Source organism: Leucoraja erinacea, chromosome 2 (assembly GCF_028641065.1).
Source record: "Leucoraja erinacea ecotype New England chromosome 2, Leri_hhj_1, whole genome shotgun sequence".
Taxonomy (NCBI): domain Eukaryota; kingdom Metazoa; phylum Chordata; class Chondrichthyes; order Rajiformes; family Rajidae; genus Leucoraja; species Leucoraja erinaceus.
Window position 1 is genome coordinate 10,661,555 of NC_073378.1, and position 26,914 is coordinate 10,688,468.

Below are 26,914 nucleotides of genomic sequence, written 5' to 3' on the forward strand. Positions count from 1 at the left end.
TAACAAGAGGATTTCAGTATAGGAGTAAAGAGGTTCTTCTGCAGTTGTATAGAGCTCTGGTGAGACCACATCTAGAGTATTGTGTACAGCTTTGGTCTCCTAATTTGAGGAAGGACATCCTTGTGATTGAAGCAGTGCAGCGTAGGTTCACGAGATTGATCCCTGGGATGGCGGGACTGTCCTGGGATGGCAGGAAAGATTGAAAAGACTAGGCTTGGATTCACTGGAGTTTAGAAGGATGACGGGGCATCTTATAGAAACATATAAAATTATAAAAGGACAGGACAATCTAGATGCAGGAAAAAATGGTCCCAATGTTGGGTGAGTCCAAAACCAGGGGCCATTGTCTTAGAATAAAGGGGAGGTCATTTTAGACTGAGGTGAGAAAAAACTTTTTCACCCAGAGAGTTGTGAATTTATGGAATTCCCTGCCACAGAAGGCAGTGGAGGCCAAGTCACTGGATGGATTTAAGAGAGAGTTAGGTAGAGCTCTAGGGGTTAGTGGAGTCAAGGGATATGGGGAGAAGGCTGGCACGGGTTATTGATAGAGGATGATCAGCCATGATCACAATGAATGGCGGTGCTGGCTCGAAGGGCTGAATGGCCTCCTCCTGCACCTATTTTCTATGTTTCTATGTTTCTATGTTTCTATGTTTCTAAAACTCAAGCACAATAAATAGAACAAAGTAGAAGACATAGAGTACAGATTATAGTTCTCATCATTATATCACGTTAGAATGAAAAGATGTGGCATTTGCCAATCCTGAATGTTTTTTGGCTACTTAGAGTCCATGAAATACAATTAAAATAAACATATGCAAGTTACTGAACCTAAAAAGAAAATATCAATCTTGAATCTGGCTGAGCAATCACAGCACAACAGAAAATAAAGAGTTAATTTCAGATTTTCAGCTAAACAATTAGATGTTTTTAAACAGCTAGAGGGCATTACATCATTTTCAAATAAATTAAATCCCATGATATGTAGAAGATATTTATCTTTCCATAATCTGCATTTGCTGGAGTGTGTCTCCCATAGGATTTGAAGAGATCTCAATAACCCATGTCTCATTTCTAGAAGCCATGTCTCATAACACAATGTATTTCTGTGAATAGGTACAGTACCAAGGGGCAACTTACCATCTAAGTAGTTTAATGCAAATATATATTTGAAATCACATGGAAAATGGAGATAAAAAGATTATTGTCAAGCGCCATTAATTACCTGACACAGGAACAATAACCAAATAAAGCCGAGGGAACCAATGGACATTTTAATGTAATTTTTCCCAATGATTAATCCCACAATAATGATAAACCTCTCCACATTGTTTAAAATAAAAGATCCTCAGGAATAACATAGTATGTGCTGAAACTCTGAGAATATACCCTATTGACCTCCAATTTAAAGTAAGTATTTCCTTTTCAGGATCCGCTTTGAACTATATGAAGTTGGATGAATTATGAGGAAATCTCAATAAATAAACATGAAAGAGAGCTTATAATATAAAGGTGTTTGTTGAGGTGCCAAACAGCCTTAACTGTTTTCCATTTAATAATGATGGAACCACCGTGCTTTGAACTTCAGGATAAAAGAGATTTCTGATCTGTTAAGTGGAAATCACCCTCTGAAATGATAAAAGAGGGCAGAATGAGCAAATCCATATTTGTAAAAGGTGGATGTAGCAGTAATGATAGTTTATACATAGACATTGAAAGTGATTAAACAGATTAACATTGAGAAAAATGAATGAAAAATCTGCATCATTATTTCAAGGATTCATTTTACAAATGTCTTACAAAGAATAAAGAGAAAGACTGCATTCAGGTGACATATTTCATTAACTCAGAATGGCATAGCACTTTGCACCCAATTAAATATTTTGCAAACTGTTCGGGATTATGCAGGAGTTAGAAAATTACGATATAGCAGGTGTAAATTCAAGTAAGAACGCGTCTTCAGGATGCAAGCAGTAATCAGTTTGAAATTAAAAGGATTGCTTAGTAAATTAAGAGTATGGTCCACTGACATGGCCACAAAGCATTTGCCTGTGCATCAGGCGTTTGCTTTCGCCTTTGCAATGTAAGCCAATGGGATATGTTAGTTGATCTGCTTAAAACCAGATATCTTCAGATTAATTCACACCCTTGTGATAGAAAAGAAGAAACTTCCAGGCCAAAATCACTTGGTGTGGCAAAAATGGTCATAGGCATTGGGATAGGTCACAATGTGCTGGAGTAACTCAGCGGATCAGGCAACATCTCTGGAGAAAAAGGATGGGTGACATTTTGGGTCGTAACACTCCCATAGGCGTATTTTAACATCAATAATTGGGCTATGTGTATACACATGAGAATTAACCAACACCACGCTAACTGTCGGATGTCTGCGTTCCCTGTCCTCACAAGAATTTAGACCTTCCATACAAATTATTTTATTCATTTAAAGGTGTTTGAACATACAGAGGTGTCTTGTCAATTTCAGCATGCTGACATTGTAAATGTGCATTCAATGCAAACTTTTGACAGATTCAAATTATTGAAGTAAACAATATCACTTTAGCTTTTCAAATGTTATTCTATCACCTGCTGTTATCTTTGATCTTAATTGTATAAAATCTTGATGTATACATTGAATTTGGAAGATTCAACTGATAGAATCTCCAAGAGAATATGTGTTTCTCCCGATGATAAAATACTTTTTATAAAATCCAGCCTCTAAGCTGCCCAGTTCATACATCACAACAACAATCAAGACAAGAGTGTTTCATTGTATTAAGTACCGGTAACGTATTTTTAAAAATAAAGGTTCTTTTTTTATATAGTTTTATGGTTTTTTAATTGCTAAAAGTACAAAAGGCTGTGTATTACATTGTTTAATAGAGTATCATTGTATAAGTGGCAGTGATTGCAGTAGAAGTGATGCTTGTCTATCACTTGGTTTATACTCTCTAGAATTTAGAAGATTGAGAGGGGATCTTATAGAATCTTACAAAATTCTTAAGGGGTTGGACAGGCTAGATGCAGGAAGATTGTTCCCGATGTTGGGGAAGTCCAGGACCAGGGGTCACAGCTTAAGGGTAAAGGGGAAATCCTTTAAAACCGAGATGAGAAGAACTTTTTTCACACAGAGAGTGGTGAATCTCTGGAACTCTCTGCCACAGAGGGTAGTTGAGGCCAGTTCATTGGCTATATTTAAGAGGGAGTTAGATGTGGTCCTTGTGGCTAAGGGGATCAGGGGGTATGGAGAGAAGGCAGGTACGGGATACTGAGTTGGATGATCAGCCATGATCATATTGAATGGCGGTGCAGGCTCGAAGGGCCGAATGGCCTACTCCTGCACCTAATTTCTATGTTTCTATGTTTCTATGTTTCAAAGGCCACCAGCAGTGGAAACTGACAAACTATGAAACAATAGTGTCATGCGATGATGCTATGGTTATATTGAAACATTGGTTATATTGGGCCATATTTTTGCAAAAAAGCTTTTTTTCTGCTCACCAATATCCAGTGTCACTTTAAAAGTGTTCAATAATTCATGGTCGAAATCATATTGCAACCCATTGACCCTCGTCATGCAAATAGTGTTCTCTAATTCATCAATCACATTGTATCCAACAGGCAGTACAGAAACATATGTTATATGAAATACTTGTATTTAATGAGGAAATAGACCACGTCTTGAAAGATCATGAGTTGAGGTCCATGGAGAACAGGTGCAGAGGAGGATATGAGGCCTGGGGCTGATCAGTTCATGTTCAAATTCATGTGATAGGAGCAGAATTAGGCCATTTGGCCCATCAAGTCTCCTTCACCATTCAATCATGGCTGGATCTATCTTTCCCTCAACCCCATTCTCCTGCCTTCTCTCCATAACCCCTGGCAGGTACCCAGCAGGCAGTGAAGAAAGTGAATGGCATGTTGGCCTTCATAACATAGAGTGTAGGTGCAAAGAGGTCCTTCTGCAGTTGTACAGGGCCCTAGTGAGACCACAATGAGTATTGTGTGCAATTTTGGTCCCCTAATTTGAGGAAGGACATTCTTGCTATCCAAGATATCCTGAAATCAGAGGGAGAGGAGCCTGAGGTCGTGGTACATATAGGTACCAATGACATGGGTAAAAAAAAAGGGAAGAGGTCCTGAAGGGAGGATTTAGGGAGTTGGGAGGAGAGTTAAGGAAAAGGACCAAAAAGGTAACAATCTCAGGATTACTGCCTGTGCCACGCGACAATGAGAGTAGGAATGGAGCGAGGTGGAGGATAAATGCGTGGCTGAAAGACTGGTGCAGAGGGCAGGGATTCAAGTTTCTGGATCATTGGGACTTCTTTTGGGGAAGGTGGGACCTGTACAGAAAGGATGTGTTGCACTTGAACCCGAGGGGGACCAATATCCTGGCGGGGAAATTTTGCAAAGGCTACTGGGGAGACTTTAAACTAGAATGGATGGGGCGAGGGACTCAAATAGAGAAAGCAAGTAGACAGAATGGGAGGCAGGAAGCAGAAATGGGAAGCACTCGGACACAAGAGGAGAAAGAAGAAAAAGGAAATAAACAGAGAATAAGAGGCGGGGGGTTTCTTAAATGTGTATATTTTAATGCTAGGAGCATTGTAAGAAAGGTGGATGAGCTTAGAGCCTGGATTGACACATGGAAGTATAATGTTGTGGCGATCAGTGAAACATGGTTGCAGGAGGGCTGTGATTGGAAACTAAATATTCCAGGATTTCGTTGCTTCAGGTGTGATAGAATTGGAGGGGCAAGAGGTGGAGGTGTTGCATTGCTAGTCAGGGAAGATATTACAGCAGTGCTTTGGCAGGATAGATTGGAGGGCTCATCTAGGGAGGCTATTTGGGTGGAACTGAGAAGTGGGAAAGGTGTAGCAACACTTACAGGGGTGTATTATAGACTGCCAAATGGGGATCGAGAATTGGAAGAGCAAATATGTAAGGAGATAGCAGATATTAGTAGTAAGCACAAGATAGTGATTGTGGGAGATTTCGATTTTCCACACATAGACTGGGAAACACATTCTGTAAATGGGCTGGATGGTTTGGAGTTTGTAAAATGTGTGCAGGATAGTTTTTGCAGCAATACATAGAGGTACCTACTAGAGGAGGGGCAGTGCTGGACCTCCTGTTAGGAAATGAGACGGGACAGGTGGCGGAGGTATGCGTTGGGGAGCACTTCGGGTCCAGTGATCACAATACCATTAGTTTCAATATAATTATGGACAGGGTCAGAACTGGACCTAGGGTTGAGATTTTTGATTGGAGAAAGGCTAACTTTGATGAGATGCAAAATGATTTAAAATGAGTGAACTGGGACATTTTGTTTTATGGGAAGGATGTAGAAGAGAAATGGAGGACATTTAAAGGGGAAATTTTAAGAGTACAGAATCTTTATGTCCCTGTTCGGTTGAAAGTAAGTAAAAATTGGAATGAGCCCTGGTTTTCAAAGGAAATGGGACATCTTGTTCGGAAAAATAGGGAGATCTACAATAATTATAGGCAGCATGAAGTAAATGAGGTGCTTAAGGAGTATAAGGAATGTAAAAAGAATCTTAAGAAATAAATTTGAAAAGCTAAAAGAAGATATGAGGTTGCTTTGGCAAGTAAGGTTAAAGTACATCCATAGGGTTTCTACAGCTATATTAATAGCAAAAGGATAACGAGGGATAAAGTTGGTCCATTGGAGAGACAGTGTGGACAGCTATCTGCAGAGCCAAAAGAGATGGGGGAGATATTGAACAATTTATTTTCTTCGGTATTCACCAAGGAGAAGGATATTGAATTATGTGAGGTAAGGGAAACTAGTAGAGTAGCTATGGATACTATGAGGTTCAAAGTAAAAGAAGTACTGACACTTTTGAAAAATATAAAAGTGGATAAGTCTCCAGGTCCTGACAGGATATTCCCTAGGACATTGAGGGAAGTTAGTGTAGAAATAGCCGGGGCTATGACAGAAATATTTCAAATGTCATTAGAAACGGGAATAGTCCCCTAGGATTGGCGTACAGCGCATGTTGTTCCATTGTTTAAAAAGGGTTCTAAGAGTAAACCTAGCAATTATAGACCTGTTAGTTTGACTTCAGCGGTGGGCAAATTAATGGAAAAGATACTTAGAGATTATATATATAAGCATCTGGATAAACAGGGTCTGATTAGGAACAGTCAACATGGATTTGTGCCTGGAAGGTCATTCTTCTTGAATTTTTTGAAGAGGTTACTAGGGAAATTGAAGAGGGTAAAGCAGTGGATGTTGTCTATATGGACTTTGACAAGGTTCCTCATGGAAGGTTGGTTAAGAAGGTTCAACTGTTGGATATAAATGCAGGAGTAGCAAGATGGATTCAACAGTGGCTGAATGGGAGACGCCAGAGGATAATGATGGATGGCTGTTTGTCGGGTTGGCGGCAGGTGACTAGTGGACTGGTCAACAAAATAGAGAGAGTACAGAGGAGATTTACTAGAATGTTGCCTGGGTTTCAGCAACTAAGTTACAGAGAAAGGTTGAACAAGTTAGGACTTTATTCTTTGGAGCGCAGAAGGTTAAGGGGGGACTTGATAGAGGTTTTTAAAATGATGAGAGGGATAGACAGAGTTGACGTGGAAAAGCTTTTCCCACTGAGAGTAGGGAAGATTCAAACAAGGGGACATGACATGAGAATTAAGGGACTGAAGTTTAGGGGTAACATGAGGGGGAACTTCTTTACTCAGAGAGTGGTAGCTGTGTGGAATGAACTTCCAGTGAAGGTGGTGGAGGCAGGTTTGTTTTTATCATTTAAAAATAAATTGGATAGTTATATGGATGGGAAGGGAATGGAGGGTTATGGTCTGAGCGCAGGTATATGGGACTAGGGGAGATTATGTGTTCGGCACGGACTAGAAGGGTCGAGATGGCCTGTTTCCGTGCTGTAATTGTTATATGGTTATATGGTTATGGTTATATGGGGTGCCTCGGGGATCTGTGTTGGGTCCTTTGTTGTTTGTCATGTACATCAATGATCTGGATGAAGGTGTGGTAAATTAGATTAGTAAGTATGCAGATGATACCAAGATAGGGGGTGTTGTGGATAATGAAGAGGATTTTCAAAGTCTACAGAGTGATTTAGGCCATTTGGAAGAATGGGCTGAAAGATGGCAGATTGAGTTTAATGCTGATAAATGTGAGGTGCTACACCTTGGCAGGACAAATCAAAATAGGACGTACATGGTAAATAACCATATAACCATATAACAATTACAGCACGGAAACAGGCCATCTCGGCCCTTCAAGTCTGTGCCGAACAATTATTTTCCCTTAGTCCCACCTGCCTGCACTCATACCATAACCCTCCATTCCCTTCTCATCCATATGCCTATCCAATTTATTTTTAAATTATATCAACGAACCTGCCTCCACCACTTCCACTGGAAGTTTTATGAGGTTTTGTGTCACTGGAAGCTGAAATGGTAGGGAATTGAAGAATGCAGTTGAACAGAGGGATCTGGGAATACCGTACATAGTTCCTTGAAGGTGGAATCTCATAGAAACATAGAAATTAGGTGCAGGAGTAGGCCATTCGGCCCTTCGAGCCTGCACCGCCATTCAATATGATCATGGCTGATCATCCAACTCAGTATCCCGTACCTGCTTTCTCTCCATACCCCCTGATCCCCTTAGCCACAAGGGCCACATCTAACTCCCTCTTAAATATAGCCAATGAAATGGCCTCAACTACCCTCTGTGGCAGATAGTTCCAGAGATTCACCACTCTCTGTGTGAAAAAATATAGATAGGGTGGTAAAGAAAGCTTTTGGTATGCTAGCCTTTATTAATCAGAGCATTGAGTCTAGAAGCTGGGATGTAATGTTAAAATTGTACAAGGCATTGGTGAGACCAAATCTGGAGTATGGTGTACAATTTTGGTCGCCCAATTATAGGAAGGATGTCAACAAAATAGAGAGAGCACAGAGGAGATTTACTAGAATGTTGCCTGGGTTTCAACAACTAAGTTACAGAGAAAGGTTGAATAAGTTAGGTCTTTATTCTCTGGAGCGCAGAAGGTTAAGGGGGGACTTGATAGAGGTCTTTAAAATGATGAGAGGGATAGACAGAGTTGATGTGGACAAGCTTTTCCCTTTGAGAATAGGGAAGATTCAAACAAGAGGACATGACTTCAGAATTTAGGGACAGAAGTTTAGGGGTAACATGAGGGGGAATTTCTTTACTCAGAGAGTGGTGGTGGTGTGGAATGAGCTTCCAGTGGAAGTGGTGGCGGCAGGTTCATTGGTATCATTTAAAAATAAATTGGATAGGGATATGGATGAGAAGGGAATGGAGGGTTATGGTATGAGTGCAGGCAGGTGGGACTAAGGGAAAATAATTGTTCGGCACGGACTTGCAGGGCCAAGATGACCTGTTTCCGTGCTGTAATTGTTATATGGTTATTTGTTCATATAAAGCTACTTGAATTAGTGGGCATCCACCACAGAGGTTTTTAAGGGCATTCCTGATTCAATGAATTTGCAATTAAGGTGTTATGATGAGCAGCAGTGAACTGTTCTAAAACCTAAATGGGGTAATTGTGTTAATAAATGATTGTCAGCTGCTTAATTCAAGTGCTGCTGGACTGGATAAGGTACAAGGCACATTGTGAAAGGGCCTCTCTCTCTCTCTATATATATATATATATGATGGTAAGGCAAAGGCTGTTAACTCATTTGGAGGGGGTGTGTGTTGGGTTTTTTTTGGTGTAACATTTTGCCTTCAATATAAAGATTACAGGTTTTAATCCTTCTACTACTGGTGAACCTTTTGTTGGTTCTCATTTGTATAATTTTGCAGTGACTCGATGTAATTCTGGTTGATGGTGACTCGATTTGAGTGTTTGATAAAGGCTAAAAATGTATCATAATTGCCTGGATAAAAGTTATGGGGAGGAGTTGGGGAGAGTTACAAGTTTAATAATTACTGTTTATTCTTTCCAAATGTTATTAAGTAATTTACTGTGAGCAAATGTGGGCCCCATATCTGAGGATGGATGTGCTGGCTCTTGAGAGGGGCCAGAGGAGATTTACAAGAATGATTCTAGGAATGAGTGGGTTAGCATATGATGAGCGTTTGACAGCCCTGGGCCTCTATTTGCTGGAGTTTAGAAGGTTTGGGGAAAACTTAATTGAAACTTGCAGAATAATGAAAGGCATTGATAGTGGATGTGGAAAGGATGTTTCCACTGGTGGGAGAGTCTAGGACCAGAGGTCATAGCCTCAGAATTAAATGGCACTCGTTTAGAGAAGGATATTCTTTAGTGGAAGGGTAGTTAACATATGGAACTCATTGCCGCAGAGGGCAATCGATTGCCACAATGGATATTTTTTAAGGCAGATAGACAAATTCTTCATTAGAATGGATGTCAAGGATTATGGGGGAAGACAGGAATATGGGATTAGTAGGCAGAAATTAACCATGATTGAATGGTGGAGTAGACTCAATGGGCTGAATGGTCTAATTCTACTAGAACTTGTGAAATGTAACTAACTTCAAGTTCCTGTAACTAAATGTTACTATATTTTTGTTGTGGCAAGAGAAAGGGGACGTTGGGGCAGTACATTTCCCCTGTGGTGCGCTTTGTCGACTAAAGTTCTATGTTGAGTGAACTTCAGCTTGGACCTTGTTGAGGCAAAATAATTTTTGTCTGAGACATGGGTTGGACAGTTCCAGCTCTGCGGCAGGTGAACTAGGCCTGCCAGTGGGATATGGCCAGGATTCCTTCTCACCATGCCTGATCGGATAATACTATACATAAATTCAATCGTCAATCCCAAGTGTAATAGGTAGACCAAAGCACAAGATAGATGTGGCATATAGTTCTCAGCATTGTAACACATTAGTTCCACAGACACAGGGCAGCATGGTGCCACAACAGTAGGGTTTCCGCCTTCCAGCGCCAGAGATCCTGACTATGAGAGCTGTCTGTGTCGGAGTTCTCCGATGGGACTGCGTGGGTTTTCTCCGGGAGTTCTGGTTTCTGCCCATAGTACAAAGATGGATAGGTTTGTAAATTAATTGGCGCTGGTAAAAATTGTAAATTGTGTATAGTGTCGTGCTAGTGTACGGGGATCACTGGTCAGCATGGACTTGGTGGGCTGAAGGGCCCGTTTCCATGCTGTATCTGTAAACTTCCCAATGCCTGCAATGGGGTAGAGGTGCATTGAATGGTACCCGATCAGGAAAAATGAAAGATCAGAGTGGAACAAGTCTTTGCTTATAAAACCTATAGAGCTTATGGGAAGTCCAGAACTATGGGTCACAGTTTAAGAATAAGAGGGAAGTCTTTTAGGACCGAGATGAGAAAATCATTTTTACACAGAGAGTGGTGAATCTGTGGAATTCTCTGTCACAGAAGGTAGTTGAGGCCAGTTCATGGGCTATATTTAAGAGGGAGTTAGATGTGGCCCTTGTGGCTAAAGGGGTCAGGGGGTATGGAGAGAAGGCAGGGATGGGATACCGAGTTGGATGATCAGACATGATCATATTGAATGGCGGTGCAGGCTCGAAGGGCCGAATGGCCTACTCCTGCACCTATTTTCTATGTAACATAGAAAAGTACAACACAAGAACAGGCCCTTCAGCCCACAATGTTTGTGATTATGTTGGCTTTCTTGACCTGAAATGTTAATAATTCCTCAACTCCCACAGATGGTGCTTGACCCACTGTTTTCCTCCAGCAGTTTTTCATTCACTCCAGAACGATCTTCATCCATCTTGAATCCTGGTTCAGAACAATAGTGCTGTTACCTATTGGGAAAGGGTGACCTCTGCTGACATTATTGGTAATTGCAAGTAGCTCTTTGGTCTTCATGCTCTTGTGATGACTGAGTCTGCTGTGATATTCTTTGAGATAACATAGAACAGTACAATACAATAACAGGCCCTTTAGTGCTGAATGCCTGTGCTGGCCATGATGCCAAGACCATCTCTTAGCTAGAGATGAGGAACTGCAGATGCAGGTTTGCAAAAGAAGACCCAAAGTGCTGGAGAAACTCGGATGGTCAGGCAACATCCTTGGAGTCTGAAATGTAAGTAAGTTTAATGGCCAAGTATTCACATACAAGGAATTTGCCTTGGTGCTCCGCCCGCAAATAACAACATGACATGCATTGACAGTTACGAATGACTCAGAAAACACTGAACATTAATAATAATAAAACATTAATGATAAAACACCATTGATCAAGCATGTGAACCAACAAAAAACCAGATTAAAGGGAGGCTACAGATTTTTGGCTGTTGAGTGGAGCAACTACTCATGGATAAAAACTGTTTTTATGTCTGGCTGTGGCAGTTTTGACAATCCGGAGTCTCCTTCCAGAGGGAAGTGATTCAAAGAGTTTGTGGCCAGGGTGAGACGGGTCGGAGATGATCTTGCCCGCTCGCTTCCTTGCCCTTGCAGTGTACAGTTCATAAATGGAGGGAAGGTTGCAGCCAATAATCTTCTCTGCTGATCGGACAATTCGCCTCCAGGTGTCGTGCTTGGTGGCTGAGACAAACCAGACCATGATGGGGAAGGTGAGAACAGACTCTACGATGGCTGTGTAGAATAGGACCATCATTGCCTGTGGCAGATTGTGCCTCCTCAGCTGCCGCAGGAAGTACATCCTCTGTTGTACTTCTTCTGTTCTGGAATTCTCTGCCACAGAAGGTAGTTGAGGCCAGTTCATTGGCTATATTTAAGAGGGAGTTAGATGTGGCCCTTATGGCTAAAGGGATCGGGGGTATGGAGAGAAGGCAGGTTTGGGATACTGAGTTGGATGATCAGCCGAATGGCGGTGCAGGCTCGAAGGGCCGAAAGGCCTACTCGTGCACCTATTTTCTATGTTGTGCCTTTTTTGACTGCGGAGTCAATGGTAGCCCCCCACGTAAGGTCCTTGGAGATGATGGTTCCCAGGAACTTAAAATACTCCACAGATGTGACTGTGGTGTTGTTGATGGTGAGTGGGGTGAGGGGAGGGGGAGCTCTCCTAAAATCTACAATCAATTCCACTGTCTTAAGAGCTTTGAGCTCTAGGTTGTTGCCATGGCACCACAACGCCAGCTGTGACACTTCCTGTCTGTAGACTGATTCCTCCCCATCATGGATCAGTCCAATCAGGGTTGTGTCGTCCCGACCTGAAAAGAGGGGTCCTGACCTCAAACATCACTCATTCTTTTTCTCCAGAGATGCTGCATAACTTGTTCAGTTACTCCAGCATTTTGTGTCTTCCCCCTAAAGAACATGGATGTGATGTTTGTGTTGGAACTCTTCAGTCTGAGTGGACTCTATCAGTTTTTTTGGTCTAGTATGACTACTGCAACAGACTGGTTGAAGTAAAATTCCAACATGAAATTCACATATTTCACAATTTTATGCTTGAATTTAACTGCAATATTTTCAAATTGTGTAAGTAGTGCAATTAATACAATTAATTAAGCAGCTTTCCCTGCTTTATCTCTCTTCCCTTCCCCTTCCAAGCTCTCCCACAGCCCACTGTCTCCGCCTCTTCCTTTCTTCGCCCCCACCCCACACCTCAGTCTGAAGAAGGATCTCGACCGGAAACGTTGCCTATTTCCTTCGCTCCATAGATACTGCCTCAACCGCTGAGTTTCTCCAGCAATTTTGTCTACCTTAGATTTTCCAGCATCTGCAGTTCCTTCTTAAACAATTAATACAAGTATTATTTTGCTGTGAATTGAATCGAATCAATGCTTTCTGGGTGTAGTGTTGATCTGGCCTCAATTGGTTTGTCAATCCTAATCAATACATGGAATGCGGATTTAGTTCTGCATTGATTCCGGTACATTGGTGGTAGTCAATTACTACTTTGTCTACATGGAGTTTTTGTTATTTCAATGCCTTTAAGGTTCTGCACTGGTAGTCTGCAGTTTTGGAAGGTTAAATCACATGTGCTACGACAGGGAGAACTCACTAGCGGGTGGTGTAAAACATAAACATTATGTGATCGTCCTTGATCACATTGAATGGCGGTGCTGGTGCGGAGGGCCGAATGGCCTACTCCTGCACCTATTGTCTATAATTAGCTTTGGTAGGAAGCAGAGGTTCATGGTGGAAGCTTCATTAAGGCTTGCAGCCAGTGACTAATGTGTGTGTGTGTGGGTGGCTGGGCCCATTGTTTGTGGGTGGCTGGTCATCCATATTAATTTGGATGAAAATGTACAGGGCATGATTAGTAAGTTTGTAGCTAGCACTAAAATGGTGATATTGTAGATGATCAAACATTACTCAGCTGTCCAAGATTCTTGTGGCCCAAGTGGCCCAAGGAATGTGGTCGCCCAACTAGTGTTTAACTCCAATTAGTGGGAGGTGTTGCACTTTGGGAAGTCAAACCAGGACAGGGCATTCATAGTGAATGGTAAAGAATGTCCTGCAGTAACCATATAACAATTACAGCACGGAAACAGGCCATCTCGGCCCTTCTAGTCCGTGCCGAACACTCATTCTCCCCTAGTCCCATCTACCTGCACTCGGACCATAACCCTCCATTCCTTTCCCGTCCATATGCCTATCCAATTTATTTTTAAATGATAAAATCAAACCTGCCTCCACCACTTCCACTGGAAGCTCATTCCACACAGCTACCACTCTCTGAGTAAAGAAGTTCCCCCTCGTGTTACCCCTAAACTTCTGTCCCTTAATTCTCAAATCATGTCCTCTTGTTTGAATCTTCCCTACTCTCAATGGACAAAGCTTATTGTACTGAGAATTTTATTCTGCATTTTGTATTTTCCCCTTTGCTTGATTTATTATACTTGACTTTGGTATTATCTGATTGGATAGTATGTAAAATGAAGCTTTTCACTGTACCTTGGTACATGTGACAATAATAAACCTAAACCTAGGGTCCTGGAAGTGTAGAACGGAGGCATGCAAGAAGGTTTAATAAATAACTGCAGATGCTGGTAAATTGAAGGTAGACACAATGAATGTACATGGCTCTCTGAAACAAACATCTTTGGTGGAATGGGTGGTGGTGACCTTTCTCACGCTGACCTTTATCCATTGGGTCATAGATGTTGGGATGTTGTATTGTAGTTTGGCCATTTGGTCAGGCTGCGCTTGGAGTAATATGTTCGCTTTTGGTCAGGAAAGATGCCATACACTTGGAACAAGTGCAGAAAAGATTCACAATGTTGCAAGGACTCCAGGGACTCGGTTATAGGGAGTGGTTGGTCAGATTAGGATTCAATTCCTTGGAGCACAGGTGATCTTTATAGTAGTGTATAAAATCATGAAGGCCAGTGAATGAAGAGATTTTTCCTCGGGGTTAGGGAATCAAACTCAATGGTATGGGTTGAACATAAGAGGGGCTTGATTTAATAGGAACCTGGGGAGCAACATTTTCAGAGTGTGTTGAATATATGGAATAAGCTGCCAGTGGAAGTCGTTGAGAGAGAGATCCAATAACATTAAACCCTCTTTGTACAGTAGATAGATAGAACATGTTAGGAGGGATATGGATCAAATGTGGTAAATGGGACTAGCTTAGATGGATCTCTGGATCACCATCATTGTGTTGGGTTGAAGGCCATGTTGCCATGCACTCTGACTGAGGGGAAAATTCTAACATCTCAGCAAAGTCCTCTTAGTCCTTGAAGACCTCTGTTCAATGCTTCTAGTCCAAGACCACGTCTTGCCCAGCTCTCTGAAGTGGCCCAGCATTTCATTCAATTGAATCTAACTCTGACTGTGGCAGTTTATGGAAATATGCTGTGTTCTCTATAATGACCAGAAAATAAGAACGGACCTTACCAGCAGCATGTCTCCAAAAACTTTAATTGACATTGAGGAAGGAATTAAATAAAAATGCATGTTGCAAAGCAGATGGCTATACTCTGTAAATGTAAACTGCTATTGTGTTGATTGTATCTACTGGTAGAAGCATTGTGATGACAGGTATGCAGAATGTGTTTTGCATTGTAACACTAGCAATTTTCACTGCTCAGATACATGAACAGTATCTGACACAGTGCTGGAGGAACCCGAAATGTCCCTTCCCCAGTCTGCGGGAGGGTTTTGACCTGAATCCATGTTCCACCGATCCATGTTTGCCAGAGATGTGGCCTGACCTGCGCTTTGACCTTTATTATCCACCAGCATCTGCAGTTCCTTTCTATATTAATAATAAGTTGTCGAGTTTTGTATGGTATCAAATTGGATATTATTCATGAGTGCAAACAAGCCATACGGTTGGATAGGGAGAGTGATGGGAAGGTACTGAGTGCACTAAATACTGTATTTTTCAGAATTGTAGCACACTAGGTCTGTACACAAAGTCCAATGTCTGCAATGGAGTAGAGGTCCCTCAAATTAGACAATTCAATGTTCATGCTGTTGGCTTGTAGGTTACCCATGCAGTCTCATCTACCTCCATTCTGAGACATAACTGCAAGAAAAAGTCTGTTTTCAAATATCACAAAGTGAAAGGGAAATAACTTCATCCAACAATTGAAAGTGAGCAGCTCCTGCAGTTGGAGCTGGAGGAAACATTAAATCAAAGTGCAGTCTGAGCAAGGAGAAATATACCAGGAGATGCAATTCCCATGTAGTAATAATAAGATGATTTAAAATCGGTTACAATGATGCTTTAGTAATAATAAGATGATTTAAAATCGGTTACTTCTAGGCAGTAATGTCTGAAATGAGATATGCCGAGGACTGAGATGGGGGATGAGGAAATACTTTTTTGCCCAGAGAGTTGTGAATCTGGGGAATTCTCTGCCACAGAAGGCAGTGGAGGCAAATTCACTAGATGTTTTCAAGAGAGAGTTAGATATAGCTCTCGGGGCTCACTGAATCAAGGGATGTGGGGAGAAAGCAGGAATGGGGTACTAATTTTGGATGATCAGGTGTTGGCTCAAAGGGCTGAATGGCTTACTCCATCTATTTTCCATGGTCTCCACCCACTCCACAGTCAAAAAGGCACAACAGAGGATGTACTTCCTGCAGCAGCTGAGGAAGCACAATCTGCCACAGGCAATGATGGTCCAATTCTATATGGTCATCGTAGAGTCTGTCCTCACCTTCTCCACCATGGTCTGGTTTGGCTCAGCCACCAAGCACGACACCTGGAGGCTGCAGCGAATCGTCCGATCAGCAGAGAAGGTTATTGGCTGCAACCTTCCCTCCATTGATTAACTGTACACTGCAAGGGCCAGGAAGCGAGTGGGCAAGATCATCTCTGACCCCTCTCACCCTGGCCACAAGCTCTTTGAATCACTTCCCTCTGGAAGGCGACTCCGGATTGTCAAAGCTGACACAGCCAGACATCAAAACAGTTTTTATCCACGAGTAGTTGCTCTACTCAACAGCCAAAAATCTGTAGCCTCCCTTTGATCTGGTATTTTGTTGGTTCAGCTGCTTGATCAATGGTGTTTTATCATTAATGTTTTATTATTAATGTTTAGTGTTTTCTGAGTCATTTGTAACTGTCACTGTATATCATGTTGTTACTTGTGGGCGGAGCACCAAGGCCAATTCCTTGTATATGAATACTTGGCCAACAAACTTACTCACTCGCTATGCACTCCCTCAATAGCAAGAATGTCCTTCCTCAAATTAGGGGACCAAAACTGTACACAATACTCCACGTGTGGTCTCACTTGGGCTCTGTACAACTACAGAAGGACCTCTTTGCTCCTATATTCGATTCCTCTTGTTATAAAGGCCATCATGCCATTTGCTTTCTTCACTGCCTGCTGTACCTGCATGCTTACTTTCATAGACTGATGTACAAGGACCACCAGATCCCGTTGTACTTCCTCTTTTCCCAAAAATACACCATTTAGATAGTAATCTGCCTTCCTAACAAGAGGAATCATATATAGGAACAAAGAGGTCCTTCTGCAGTTGTACAGAGCCCTCGTGAGACCACACCTGGATTGTGTGCAGTTTTGGTCCCCTAATTTGAGGAAGGACATTCTTGCTATTGAGGGAGTGCAGCTTAGGTTTACAAGGTTAATTCCTGGGATATCGGGACTGTTATATGCTGAGCGAATTGAGCAGCTGGGCTTGTACACTCTGGAGTTTAGAATAATGAAAGTGGATCTCATTGAAACGTATAAGATTGTTAAGGGTTTGGACATGCTAGAGGCAGGAAACATGTTCTCGATGTTGGGAACCAGGGGCCACAGTTTAAGAATAAGGAGTAAGTCATTTAGAACGGAGACGAGGAAACACTTTTTCTCACAGAGTGGTGAGTCTGTGGAATTCTCTGCCTCAGAGGGCGGTGGAGGCAGGTTCTCTGGATCCTTTCAAGAGAGAGCTAGGTAGGGCTCTTCAAAATAGCGGAGTCGGGGGATATGGGGAGAAGACAGGAATGGGGTACTGATTGGGGATGATCAGCCGTGATCACATTGAATTGCAGTGCTGGCTCGAAGAGCTGAATGGCCTTCTCCTGCACCTATTGTCTATTGAATGGACTGGACAAAGGAGCTTTCTGCAATAAGTTATTGACCAAATCCTCTCTCCCACGTTCCCTTTGTCTTATCACTCAGTTTGCTCACTATGGCTTCTACCTGTCACCTGTACAAGGACAATGACACTTCATTCACCAGCCTCCCAATTGCTCTTCCCATTCTGCTGGGAAGATGATGGGAGGGAGTAGATATTGTGTGTGCCTGTTACCAGTTGTCACCTTGGGGTTTAATAACAGGTTAGCCTGATAAACTTTCTACTGGGAGAAAGTTGTTCATTGATTAGTGGCCAGAAATACTATATAACAACAGTTATTTGACCAGAATCTATCTTTCATGACTGCTATATACTGCAGTACCAGATGGTGCCAGAGTGTGGCGGCGACTTTGTGGCTGGTCCCAGATGAGGATCTGTGGACTTATCTGTGGACGGCTTGATTGTATACATGTATAGTCTTTGACTGGATATGCATGCAAACAAAAGCTTTTAATTGTACCTTGGTACAAGTGACAATAATAAACTAAACTAAACCTTGCCTGGATCAAGGGCATTAAAGTAAACCGCCTGATTTGACCAGTTTTCAGTGGTTGGCATGGGAAGATCTCTCAACGGAAACGAGCAGATCACTGAGAAATTTTAAAGCAGAATATATAATCTTGCCATCACAAAGTGTAAGCAAATAGCATGGATACAATAAATGGAAGCTAGGCAAACACCCGAGGGTGAAAAGTATTGGGCATATTGAGCCTTCAATAAACACTTGATCTCGCAATGGATGTATGCTGATTGTCAAAGGTATGTGGTCTTCGGGGCAACTCGTAGGAAGGAACAGTTCCTTTCTCTGGCAGCTGAAGGGGTGCAGTGAATCCAGGTTCACAAATTGAGTGGAACAAGGTAAAGTACGGAGGGCACTGTGTTAAGGGAAAGAGAAGGGCTCAACAAAATCTCTTCCGGAGCAAATAAAACCAAATGCTTGAACCCAGTGGGTCAGGCAGCGTCTGTGGAAGGAATGGACCCGATATTTCGTGGTGGCATCTTCTTTCAGACTGATGGATTAGGGGGTGGAAAGCTGCGAAAGATTGCACAGGGAATTGCATCCGGTACTCCTGATATGGCCTTGTCTGCATCGGCTATGCCAGGTGAATGTTTTGCTGAGCACTTGCATTCTGTCCACCAGTCTACTGTAGCTCTTGGTTATTTGCCACTCCAATATTGACAGTTCTGTCAATGGCCGCCTCCACTGTCGGTGATGCCACATATCAGCACTTTGTATTGCATTTGGGTAACCCAACAGTATTAACTCTGCACTCTCTAATTTCAAGTGCTAACTCCACTCCTCCCCCTTCCCCACTATCTACAGTCTCTTGTGGTTCAATTGAACTATCCTTTAAATTATGCCTATTTTGGAGTTCTCGCCTACACACGAGAAAATAGATCGCGTAAACGCACAGTCTCTTGCCCAGAGTAGGAGAATAGAAAATCAGAGGACAGAGGTTCAAGGTGAAGGGGAAAATATTTAATGGAGACCTGAGGGGTAACTTTCTCTGACATTCTCTAAGTTTCTCAGACAGTGAGTGGTGAGTGTATGGACTGAGCTGCTGGAGGAGGCAGTTGAGGCAGGTAGTATGGCAATGTTTAAGACTTATTTGGACAGGTACATGGATAGGACAGGTTTAAAGGGATAAGGGCCAAATGCAGGCTGATGGTAAATGTTGGTCGGTGTGGGAAAGGTTTGGCCGAACGGCCTGTTTCTACACTGACTCTGACACGAGTACGGTTCAACTCTTCCGCAAATAAACTTCACTTCACTTGCGTGCATTCCCAGTACCACTAGATGGTGCCTGCAGTATGGGTAGCTGGTCATTCCGGTAGCTTGCTGGGGTTGCAGCAGGTTGGAGGAAGCAGCGGCAATACTTCTACCCATTCCATTCCCCTTCAGTTTCCTAAACTGGGATCTATTGACACTCCACTGGTAACTGTCACCCTACACACACACACACTCGAATGGTGCTTAAACACAATAATAAATTAGCAGCCTTGAAAGCTTTAGTCCCTAGTAGACCATAGTATAAACTTTACATTCAAAACGCGCTATGACATTTTGAATATCTAAACTTGAATGGTAAATTCACGGTAAATGCAATAACTGCAATATGTGTTCCTGAAACACTTTCAATCCAATTACACCTGCTGAATATTTTTTTCATAAACCCGTTCTGTCGATTATTTGATGCAGAGTTAAAATAAAACTTGTTGGATGAGAGACGAGAGAAACTGCAGATGCTGGAATTGGGTTATTTTCAGCATGTTGATTGTTAGAATAAATTAAATTCGGGTGCTGAAGTGGCAGCAACGACGAAAGGCAAACCAGCATTAGTAAGTGAGGATCAGGAGAGATGGCTGATCGTCTGAAATCAGTAAATCAGTTCCTGCTTTTTTCCCCCACCCCACATCCCTTGATTCATTCAGCCCCAAGAGCTAGATGTAACTCCCTCTTGAAGAATGATTGACTGCGAATGGTTCCGTGCAGACGCTCTAGCCGTGGCTGGCAACCTCTGAGCTACAGCCTCCTGAGACTCGCAGAGTTGAACAGCTGGGGGGCGCTGGGTGGCCGGTGTTCTCGCTCGGACTGGCGGCGCGGAAGCTGCTCGCTGTCTGCTCTCCTGCGGAGAAGGGCTGATGGATGGATTGATGGAAGGAAGGAGGGGGGAGTTCCTCGCCGTTCTCTAGCCAGCCTCGGGATTAGCCGAATTCCAGCGGCTGCGGCAGGAGCCGAGTACTCGAGTGACCGCTCTGCATTGCCCTGGCTGGGCTGAGCTGAGCTGAGCGGGCTAATCCCCAGCACGGAACCAGGCGGCTCACTCATCTCTCTTTCCCCTTCACCACCCCCATTTCTCTAAAACATTTCTGCCTCTGTTTATGGACCGGCCATGGCCACCTTGGTCTGCAGGGTCCAGTTCCTCGATGACACCGATCCGTTCAATAGCACCAACTTCCCGGAGCCCACCCGCCCCCCGCTCTACACTTTCCGACTGGACATCTCGCTTATCAATCAGATCGCGGGGCTGCACCGACTTCTCCAGGCGCCGCACAAGGTGAGCGAGCCGGCGGGGGTGGGAGCCACGGCTGGCGCTAGGTGGTCGGGGCTTTACCTGCCTTGTGCTACTGGGAGAGGGTGTGTGTGTGTGTGTGTGTTCCCGTTTAGTGGCGTCCTGCATATTGGAATTATCCTCACTGCAGTCAATTTATGCACTTTATTTCCCCGGGCAGATTAATAGGCGATTGGAGGGGGTGTATCTGTGCCACGCTGCCCCTGAGAGGGAGTGCAGTTCTTGGTTAGTGTGTGTGTGGCGTGTGCGATTTTTGAATTCAGTCAAGGGATGTCAACGTGATTTTTATTTGTGTTTGGTGTTGTCCCAGAGAGTACTTGATTTCGGGCTGGGGGGGGGGGGGGTGATAAGTGCCTTGAGCAGCCGGGAATGCTCGCCGTGAAGAGCGGGGAGATGGTGTTATATGGGCTGCGGCTTGGTGCAGAGCTCGGAGCCGGGCCACCGCAGTGCGGGATCCAGTCTGCGGCGCTCAGAGGGTCGGATGCGCCGGTCTGTCCCGCCTAGGGTTGACTGGACTCCGGGCGGGCTGGATGAAGGGCAACGAGGCAAACATTACCACGGCCGCCTGCTGCTAAGCATGGACTGACCCACCGACAGTGGGCTCGAAGCGGAGGAGGAAGCGTTTGCACGACTCGCAGTAAAGACTGGCGCTTCCTCCCATCAATTCGCGGTGGTCCCAGTGACCAAATGCCCTACTGTATGTCTGGGCACTTAATCCCACCACCTCCACCCCAACCACTCCTTCCTCCTAACTCTGGCTTGCACTCAACGTGTTTCGCTACCGGGGTTGTCCCTCGCAACGTTAAGATAATTAAAACCTTAATCCACTTTCTGGGCGAATGTCCCATCCCATGCTCCTGTTCCGGGGGCGGAGAGTATCTCTCCCCTCCCCTAAATTGGTGGCGGAGGCGTGGACCCTTGAGATTGGGAAGTGTTCGGTTTTTCCCTTGCAATTGCATTCTTTGCCGGCACTTTTCGCTCTGCCTTTCGTTTTATCTAAAGGGTATTCACTATTGAGTTTGAAAAAAAGATCCCAACCCGGAAACATCACCTGTCCATCCCTTCCCCGTTCCTCCAGCACTTTGTATTTTTTGCTCTATCAAGTCGTTGAGTATCTGCAGCTCGGCAATCTCCAGACACGGCTCCAAGCAGCGACCGGTGCCTCATTTCCAATGCGGACTTTGCTCCGAAGCTGCTTGGTCACGGTGTGAAAAAATGCATTCCTCGCTGCAAGGAACAAAGGAGGCGTGTATTACCAACGTGTATTGCCATTTGTTTTGCAAACCTGCCAATACTAACCAGCAAAACAGTATTGGGGGAACTCAATGGGTCAGGCATCATCTCTGAGGAGGGAAATGAATAGACTGTGAGTTTTGCCACCACAGACCTGAAACATCACATCCATTCCACCCACAGATACTGTCTGACTCGCAGAATTCTTCCAGCACTCTGGTTTGCTCAAGATTTTAGCATCTGCAGTTTCTTGTGCAGCCTTAACAACCAATCACACTTGTGTGAGCGCAAACTGGAGCGCAACACATTGGCGCTGCCATTTGACTTGTATTTTTATAATTGTCACGTGTACCGTAGTACAGTGAACAGCTTTTTTGTTTCAGTCTAGGAAATTACTATTCATGATTACAATCAAGTAGTCCACAGTGTACAGATGATACAGGATAAAGTGGATCCTGTATTGCAAGAGGGTTCTTCATTTGGTGCAAGATAACGATAGTTCAAAGGTCTCCTATGAGGTAGATGGGAGGTTAGGTCGGCTGACCAGCTGTCCTGCACTCTGTCTCAGTTGCCTGATAACAGCTGGGATGCAACGGAGCCTGAATCGGAAGGTGTGCATTTTCAAACTTCTTGCTTGATTGGAGAGGGGAGAAGAGGGTGAGACTGGTCTTTGAAATGCCCCCTACCTGCCTGAAATCACAGGGATATATGGTTGGGTCGAGGAAGTTTGGGATTGCTGTTGTGAAGTGGAAGATTTTCCGATTCGGGTCCCCTTAAGTTGACAAAGGCAGGGGAGATGGGGAATTCATCAAACGACTGCTTGGTAGAGCTGTGAAACCAATTGCAAGAGTTGTAGTAACATGAAAGGCCATAATTCGGTGTGTTCACTCCAAATGGTGGCAAAGCCAGAACATGGTAATTGTTCAATGTTTTTTTAAAGAAATGGCTGTTTGGCTATAGTATTGGCTCATAGCTTCAGTTTATTTGACGATAGAGTGCAGAAACGGACTCTCTGTCCTACCGTGTCTGTGCCGACCAGCGATCCCGGTACACTAGCACTATCCTACACACTAGGGGTAATTTACAATTCTTACCAATTAACCTCCAATCTTTGGAATGTGGGAGGAAACGGGAGCTCCGGAGAAAACGCACACAGTTCTGCCCCTGTCCCACTTAGGTGATTTTTTTAGGCGACTGCAGGCAACTAGGCTGTCACCACATGGTCGCAGGGGTTGCCGTCTGCATGGTTGTGAGTCATCTCCTTAGTCGCCAAAAGAATCGTAGCGTTTTTCTGGTCGCTGCTGGATTGTGAAATGTTCAAAACCTTTTGGCGACTGTTGGCTTGACGCAAATGAGCGTAGCTTGACTTCTCCTGACATAGGTGGTGTCGTAGGTTGTCACTGGCGATGACTTCGGTGAATTCCATTGGCGACTACTGAAGTCGACCGCAAACTGAATTATCTTACCTTGTCATAGCTTGTGGCGGGTGGATGTCCTAATGCGTCGCCAGTTGTCGGTAGCTTGACGTAGCTAGACATTGACTAGGTGGTAGGTTGTTGTAAACTTTGTCGTAGACATTGTTGTCGGGGGGGGTCAAGACGCTGGTTTTTCAGCGACTTGCTACGATTATGACGGCTGCCGGCAGTCGCTGAAAAAATCACCTAAGTGAGATAGGCCCATTACGTGAAGGACGTACAAATTTCATACAGACATCACCTGCAGTCAGCATTGAACCCGTGTCCCTGGCACTGTAAGGCAGCAACTCTACTGCTGCACCACTGTGCTGCCCAGAATACCTTTTTTATTTCAGTTTTCTGGTTCAATGGGGTTTGTGTATTGAAATCTGTTCAATCACCATGTAGATACAAAAATCTGGAGTAACTCAGGAGGTCGGACAGCATCTCTGGAAAAAAGGAATAGATGACGTTTCGGGTCGAGACCCTTCTTCAGACCCTATTTCCTTTCTCCAGACCCGCTGAGTTATTCCAGCGATTTGCCTATATTCAGTTTAAACCATCCTCCACATTCAATTGCTATGCTTTACGAGGAATGGTGTTATAATGCATTAATGGGCATTTGAAGTTTTACCAGATGCTGCATGCACCATATAAAGAAGTGCCAGCTGTCAATATTGGTTTACAATTAACTAAACGAGTGGAATACATATTTTAACTGTGTTTGCGTTATGTTATGCTGAATGTTGAAATGTGTATTACGAAGCTTGAACTGTTCATTTGGTGAAGATAGTTGACAGTAATATAACATGGCAGTAAGAGTCAAGAGTCAAGAGTCAATTTAATTGTCATTTGGACCCCTGGAGGTCAAAACGAAATGCCGTTTCTGCAGCCATACATTACACACAAATAGACCCCAGACACAACATAATTACATTTTACATAAACATCCATCACATAGCTGTGATGGAAGGCCAAAAAGACTTATCTCTCCACTGCACTCCCCCCCCCCCCGATGTCAGAGTCAAAGTCAAAGCCCCCGGCTGGCGACGGCGATTGTCCCGCGGCCATTGAAGCCACGCCGGGTGGTGCGAGGTCGCACACCGGGTCTTGGTGTTGGAGCCCCCGGTGTGCGCTCGCAAAGTCCCGCGGTCCATTCCAGCCGCGCGGGGCAGTGGTGTCAGGCCCTGCTCCAGGAGCTCTTCAACCCCGCAACACGGGCGGGAGAATTCGCCGTTGCAGGAGCCCCGAAAAGCGGTCTCCCTCCAGGGATCCGCGGGCTCCCGGTGCCGCCGTCCGCAGACCCGCAGTAGCAGCCTTCGCATCAGCAGCAGCAGCAGCATTGGCAGCAGCAGCAGTGGCAGCAGCAGCGGCAGCAGCAGCAGAAGCGCTCCTCCACCGCTCCACCCGCTCCGGTCTTGGCCAGCTCCGCGACGGCAACGGTGAGTCGGCACCAGAGTCCCCGGCTTCTTCCCGTTGGAGGCCGCTCCTCGTTGCGGCCTCAACGACACCTGAGACCCGACGAGAAAAGGTCGGGTCTCCAGTGCAGGGAGAGATTCAAAAGTTTCCCCCCCCCCCCCCCCCCTCCCCACCCCACCCCCATCCCCCCACACACACACACAACCAACATAAAATAACAAAAACTACATAAAAACACAGACAAAAAATAATAAAAAACGCGGACAGGCTGCAGAGGCCGCTGCTGGCCAGAGCCGCGCCGCCTACCGGGTACCAGTAATATAACAAAGCCTGATTTGATGAACTTGCACAGAAATAAATAATACATAAACTGCCATGGTAATAGATCATTATGTTAGTCTTTGTGTAAGGAAGAACTGCAGATGCTGGACTAAATCGAAGGTAGACACAAAATGCTGGAGAAACTCGGCATTAGTCATGTCAGACTGTGCTAGACATGCATTTGTCACATTGGATGTAGTCCAATCTATGGAATTGAAGAGCTAAATATGGCTCTTACAAATCACCCAGCAATGCATTGCATAAAGGTGCGGAGATTTTGGCAGCACTGTGCAAATGTAAACAGCATTAACTTGTTGATATGCCCTCCTGCTCCCTTTGTTGCTTATATTCATTTTTGATTGGGCTGAATCAAGATCAGAGAATGTTGGAAACACTTGGCAGGTTAGGCTCAATCTCCGGCGAAAGGAACACTTAATGTTTTGGGTCAAATGTCTAACTTTGTCACCCCCCACCCTCTCTCATTGAGACATTTATTTATGCCACTTAGTAAAGTGAAGTATTTTTAAAATATGAAGCGCATGTTGTGATGTTCAATAACAGGACCATGATATCGTGCACGCATGAATTGTTCAAAGTGCATTAAACATATAGCATGGAAATAGTCCCCAGGTTCGATCCCGACTAGGGGTACTGTCCGTACGGAGTTTGTACGTTCTCCCCGTGACCTGCGTGGGTTTTCTCCGAGATCTTCGGTTTCCTCCCACACTCCAAAGACTTACAGGTTTGTAGGTTAATTGGCTAAGTAAATGTTAAAATTGTCCCTAGTGGGTGTAGGATAGTGTTAATATGCGGGGATCCCTGGTCGGCACAGACCCGGGGGGCCCAAAGGGTCTGTTTCAGCTCTGTATCTCCAAACTAAACTAAACCCAACTTGCCCAGGCCCCAACCTAGATGCCCCATCTACACTAATCCCACCTGCCTGCATTTGACCCATAATGCTTTAAAACCTTTCCTATCCATGTACCTGTCCAAATGTCTTTTAAATGTTGTTACAGTACCTGCCTAATATCACCTGGGGCAGTTTGTTCCATATTCTCATCAACCTCTGAATGGAAAAAGTTGTCTCGAGATTTCTACGCAATCTTTCTCCTCTCGCCTTTAACCTTGGTCCTCAGAGGGATAGGGTGTGTGTGTGTGTGTGTGTGTGTGTGTGCGATTACATCTACTCGAAGAAACAACGTGCTGACGGTTAAATTTTTAGAGATTCTGGTAGAGATTTATCCTGTGAAATCAAAAATCGCCTTATCTGAAAATTTCATGCATTATTTCTCCAGTTATTTATGAAAATGTTCACAAATCTCAAATAACTTAGAAAATAAATGAGATGGTCTCGTTGATGACGTCACAATGGATCTGACTGCCGGCACAGAGAGTGGTGAACCTGTGGAACTCTCTGCCACAGAGGGTAGTTGAGGCCAGTTCATTGGCTATATTTAAGAGGGAGTTAGATTTGGCCCTTGTGGCTAAAGGGATCAGGGGGTATGGAGAGAAGGCAGGTATGGTGTATTGATTTGGATGATCAGCCATGATCATACTGAATGGCGGTGCAGGCTCGAAGGGCCGAATGGCCTACTCCTGTACCTACTTTCTATGTTTCTATGAGTGACGTCACCCCTGTTATGTCTTCTGTACTTCTTGGCTTCTTAACTTTTACTTCTTTAAATTTGTCACAGTGTTTTGAATGAATAATATTAATATAATATAATATAATATCAAGGTGTGGGTTAGTGTGTGTGTGTGTGTAGCAACTGCAACATAACATCCCAAACGTCTATAATCCATATCCTGACTGATGAAGGCCAATATAACAAAAACTATCTATTTGTGGTGCTATTTTCAGGAAACTATGTTCTTACACTCCCCGATCGTACTCTGCAGCACTCCCCAGAGCCTGGCCCTATGAAGA

The 26,914-nt window shown here is 44.1% G+C and overlaps 1 protein-coding gene across 9 annotated transcripts in view; it reads left to right on the forward strand.

The window, feature by feature from the left end:
• Positions 1 to 19,562: 19,562 nt before the first annotated feature.
• The window catches only part of LOC129706915 (FH1/FH2 domain-containing protein 3-like), a 649,864-nt gene continuing 642,512 nt past the window's right edge, over positions 19,563 to 26,914 (forward strand). For 2 of the 9 annotated variants that reach the window (XM_055651589.1, XM_055651608.1), the window contains exon 1: positions 19,569 to 20,545. In XM_055651589.1, the coding sequence (XP_055507564.1) occupies positions 20,381 to 20,545 (165 nt within the window). In that variant the 5' untranslated portion in view covers positions 19,569 to 20,380. Of the gene's footprint in view, positions 20,546 to 26,914 lie in introns of all 9 variants that reach the window. The other 7 variants (XM_055651630.1, XM_055651598.1, XM_055651616.1 and 4 more) reach the window with 6 other exon arrangements.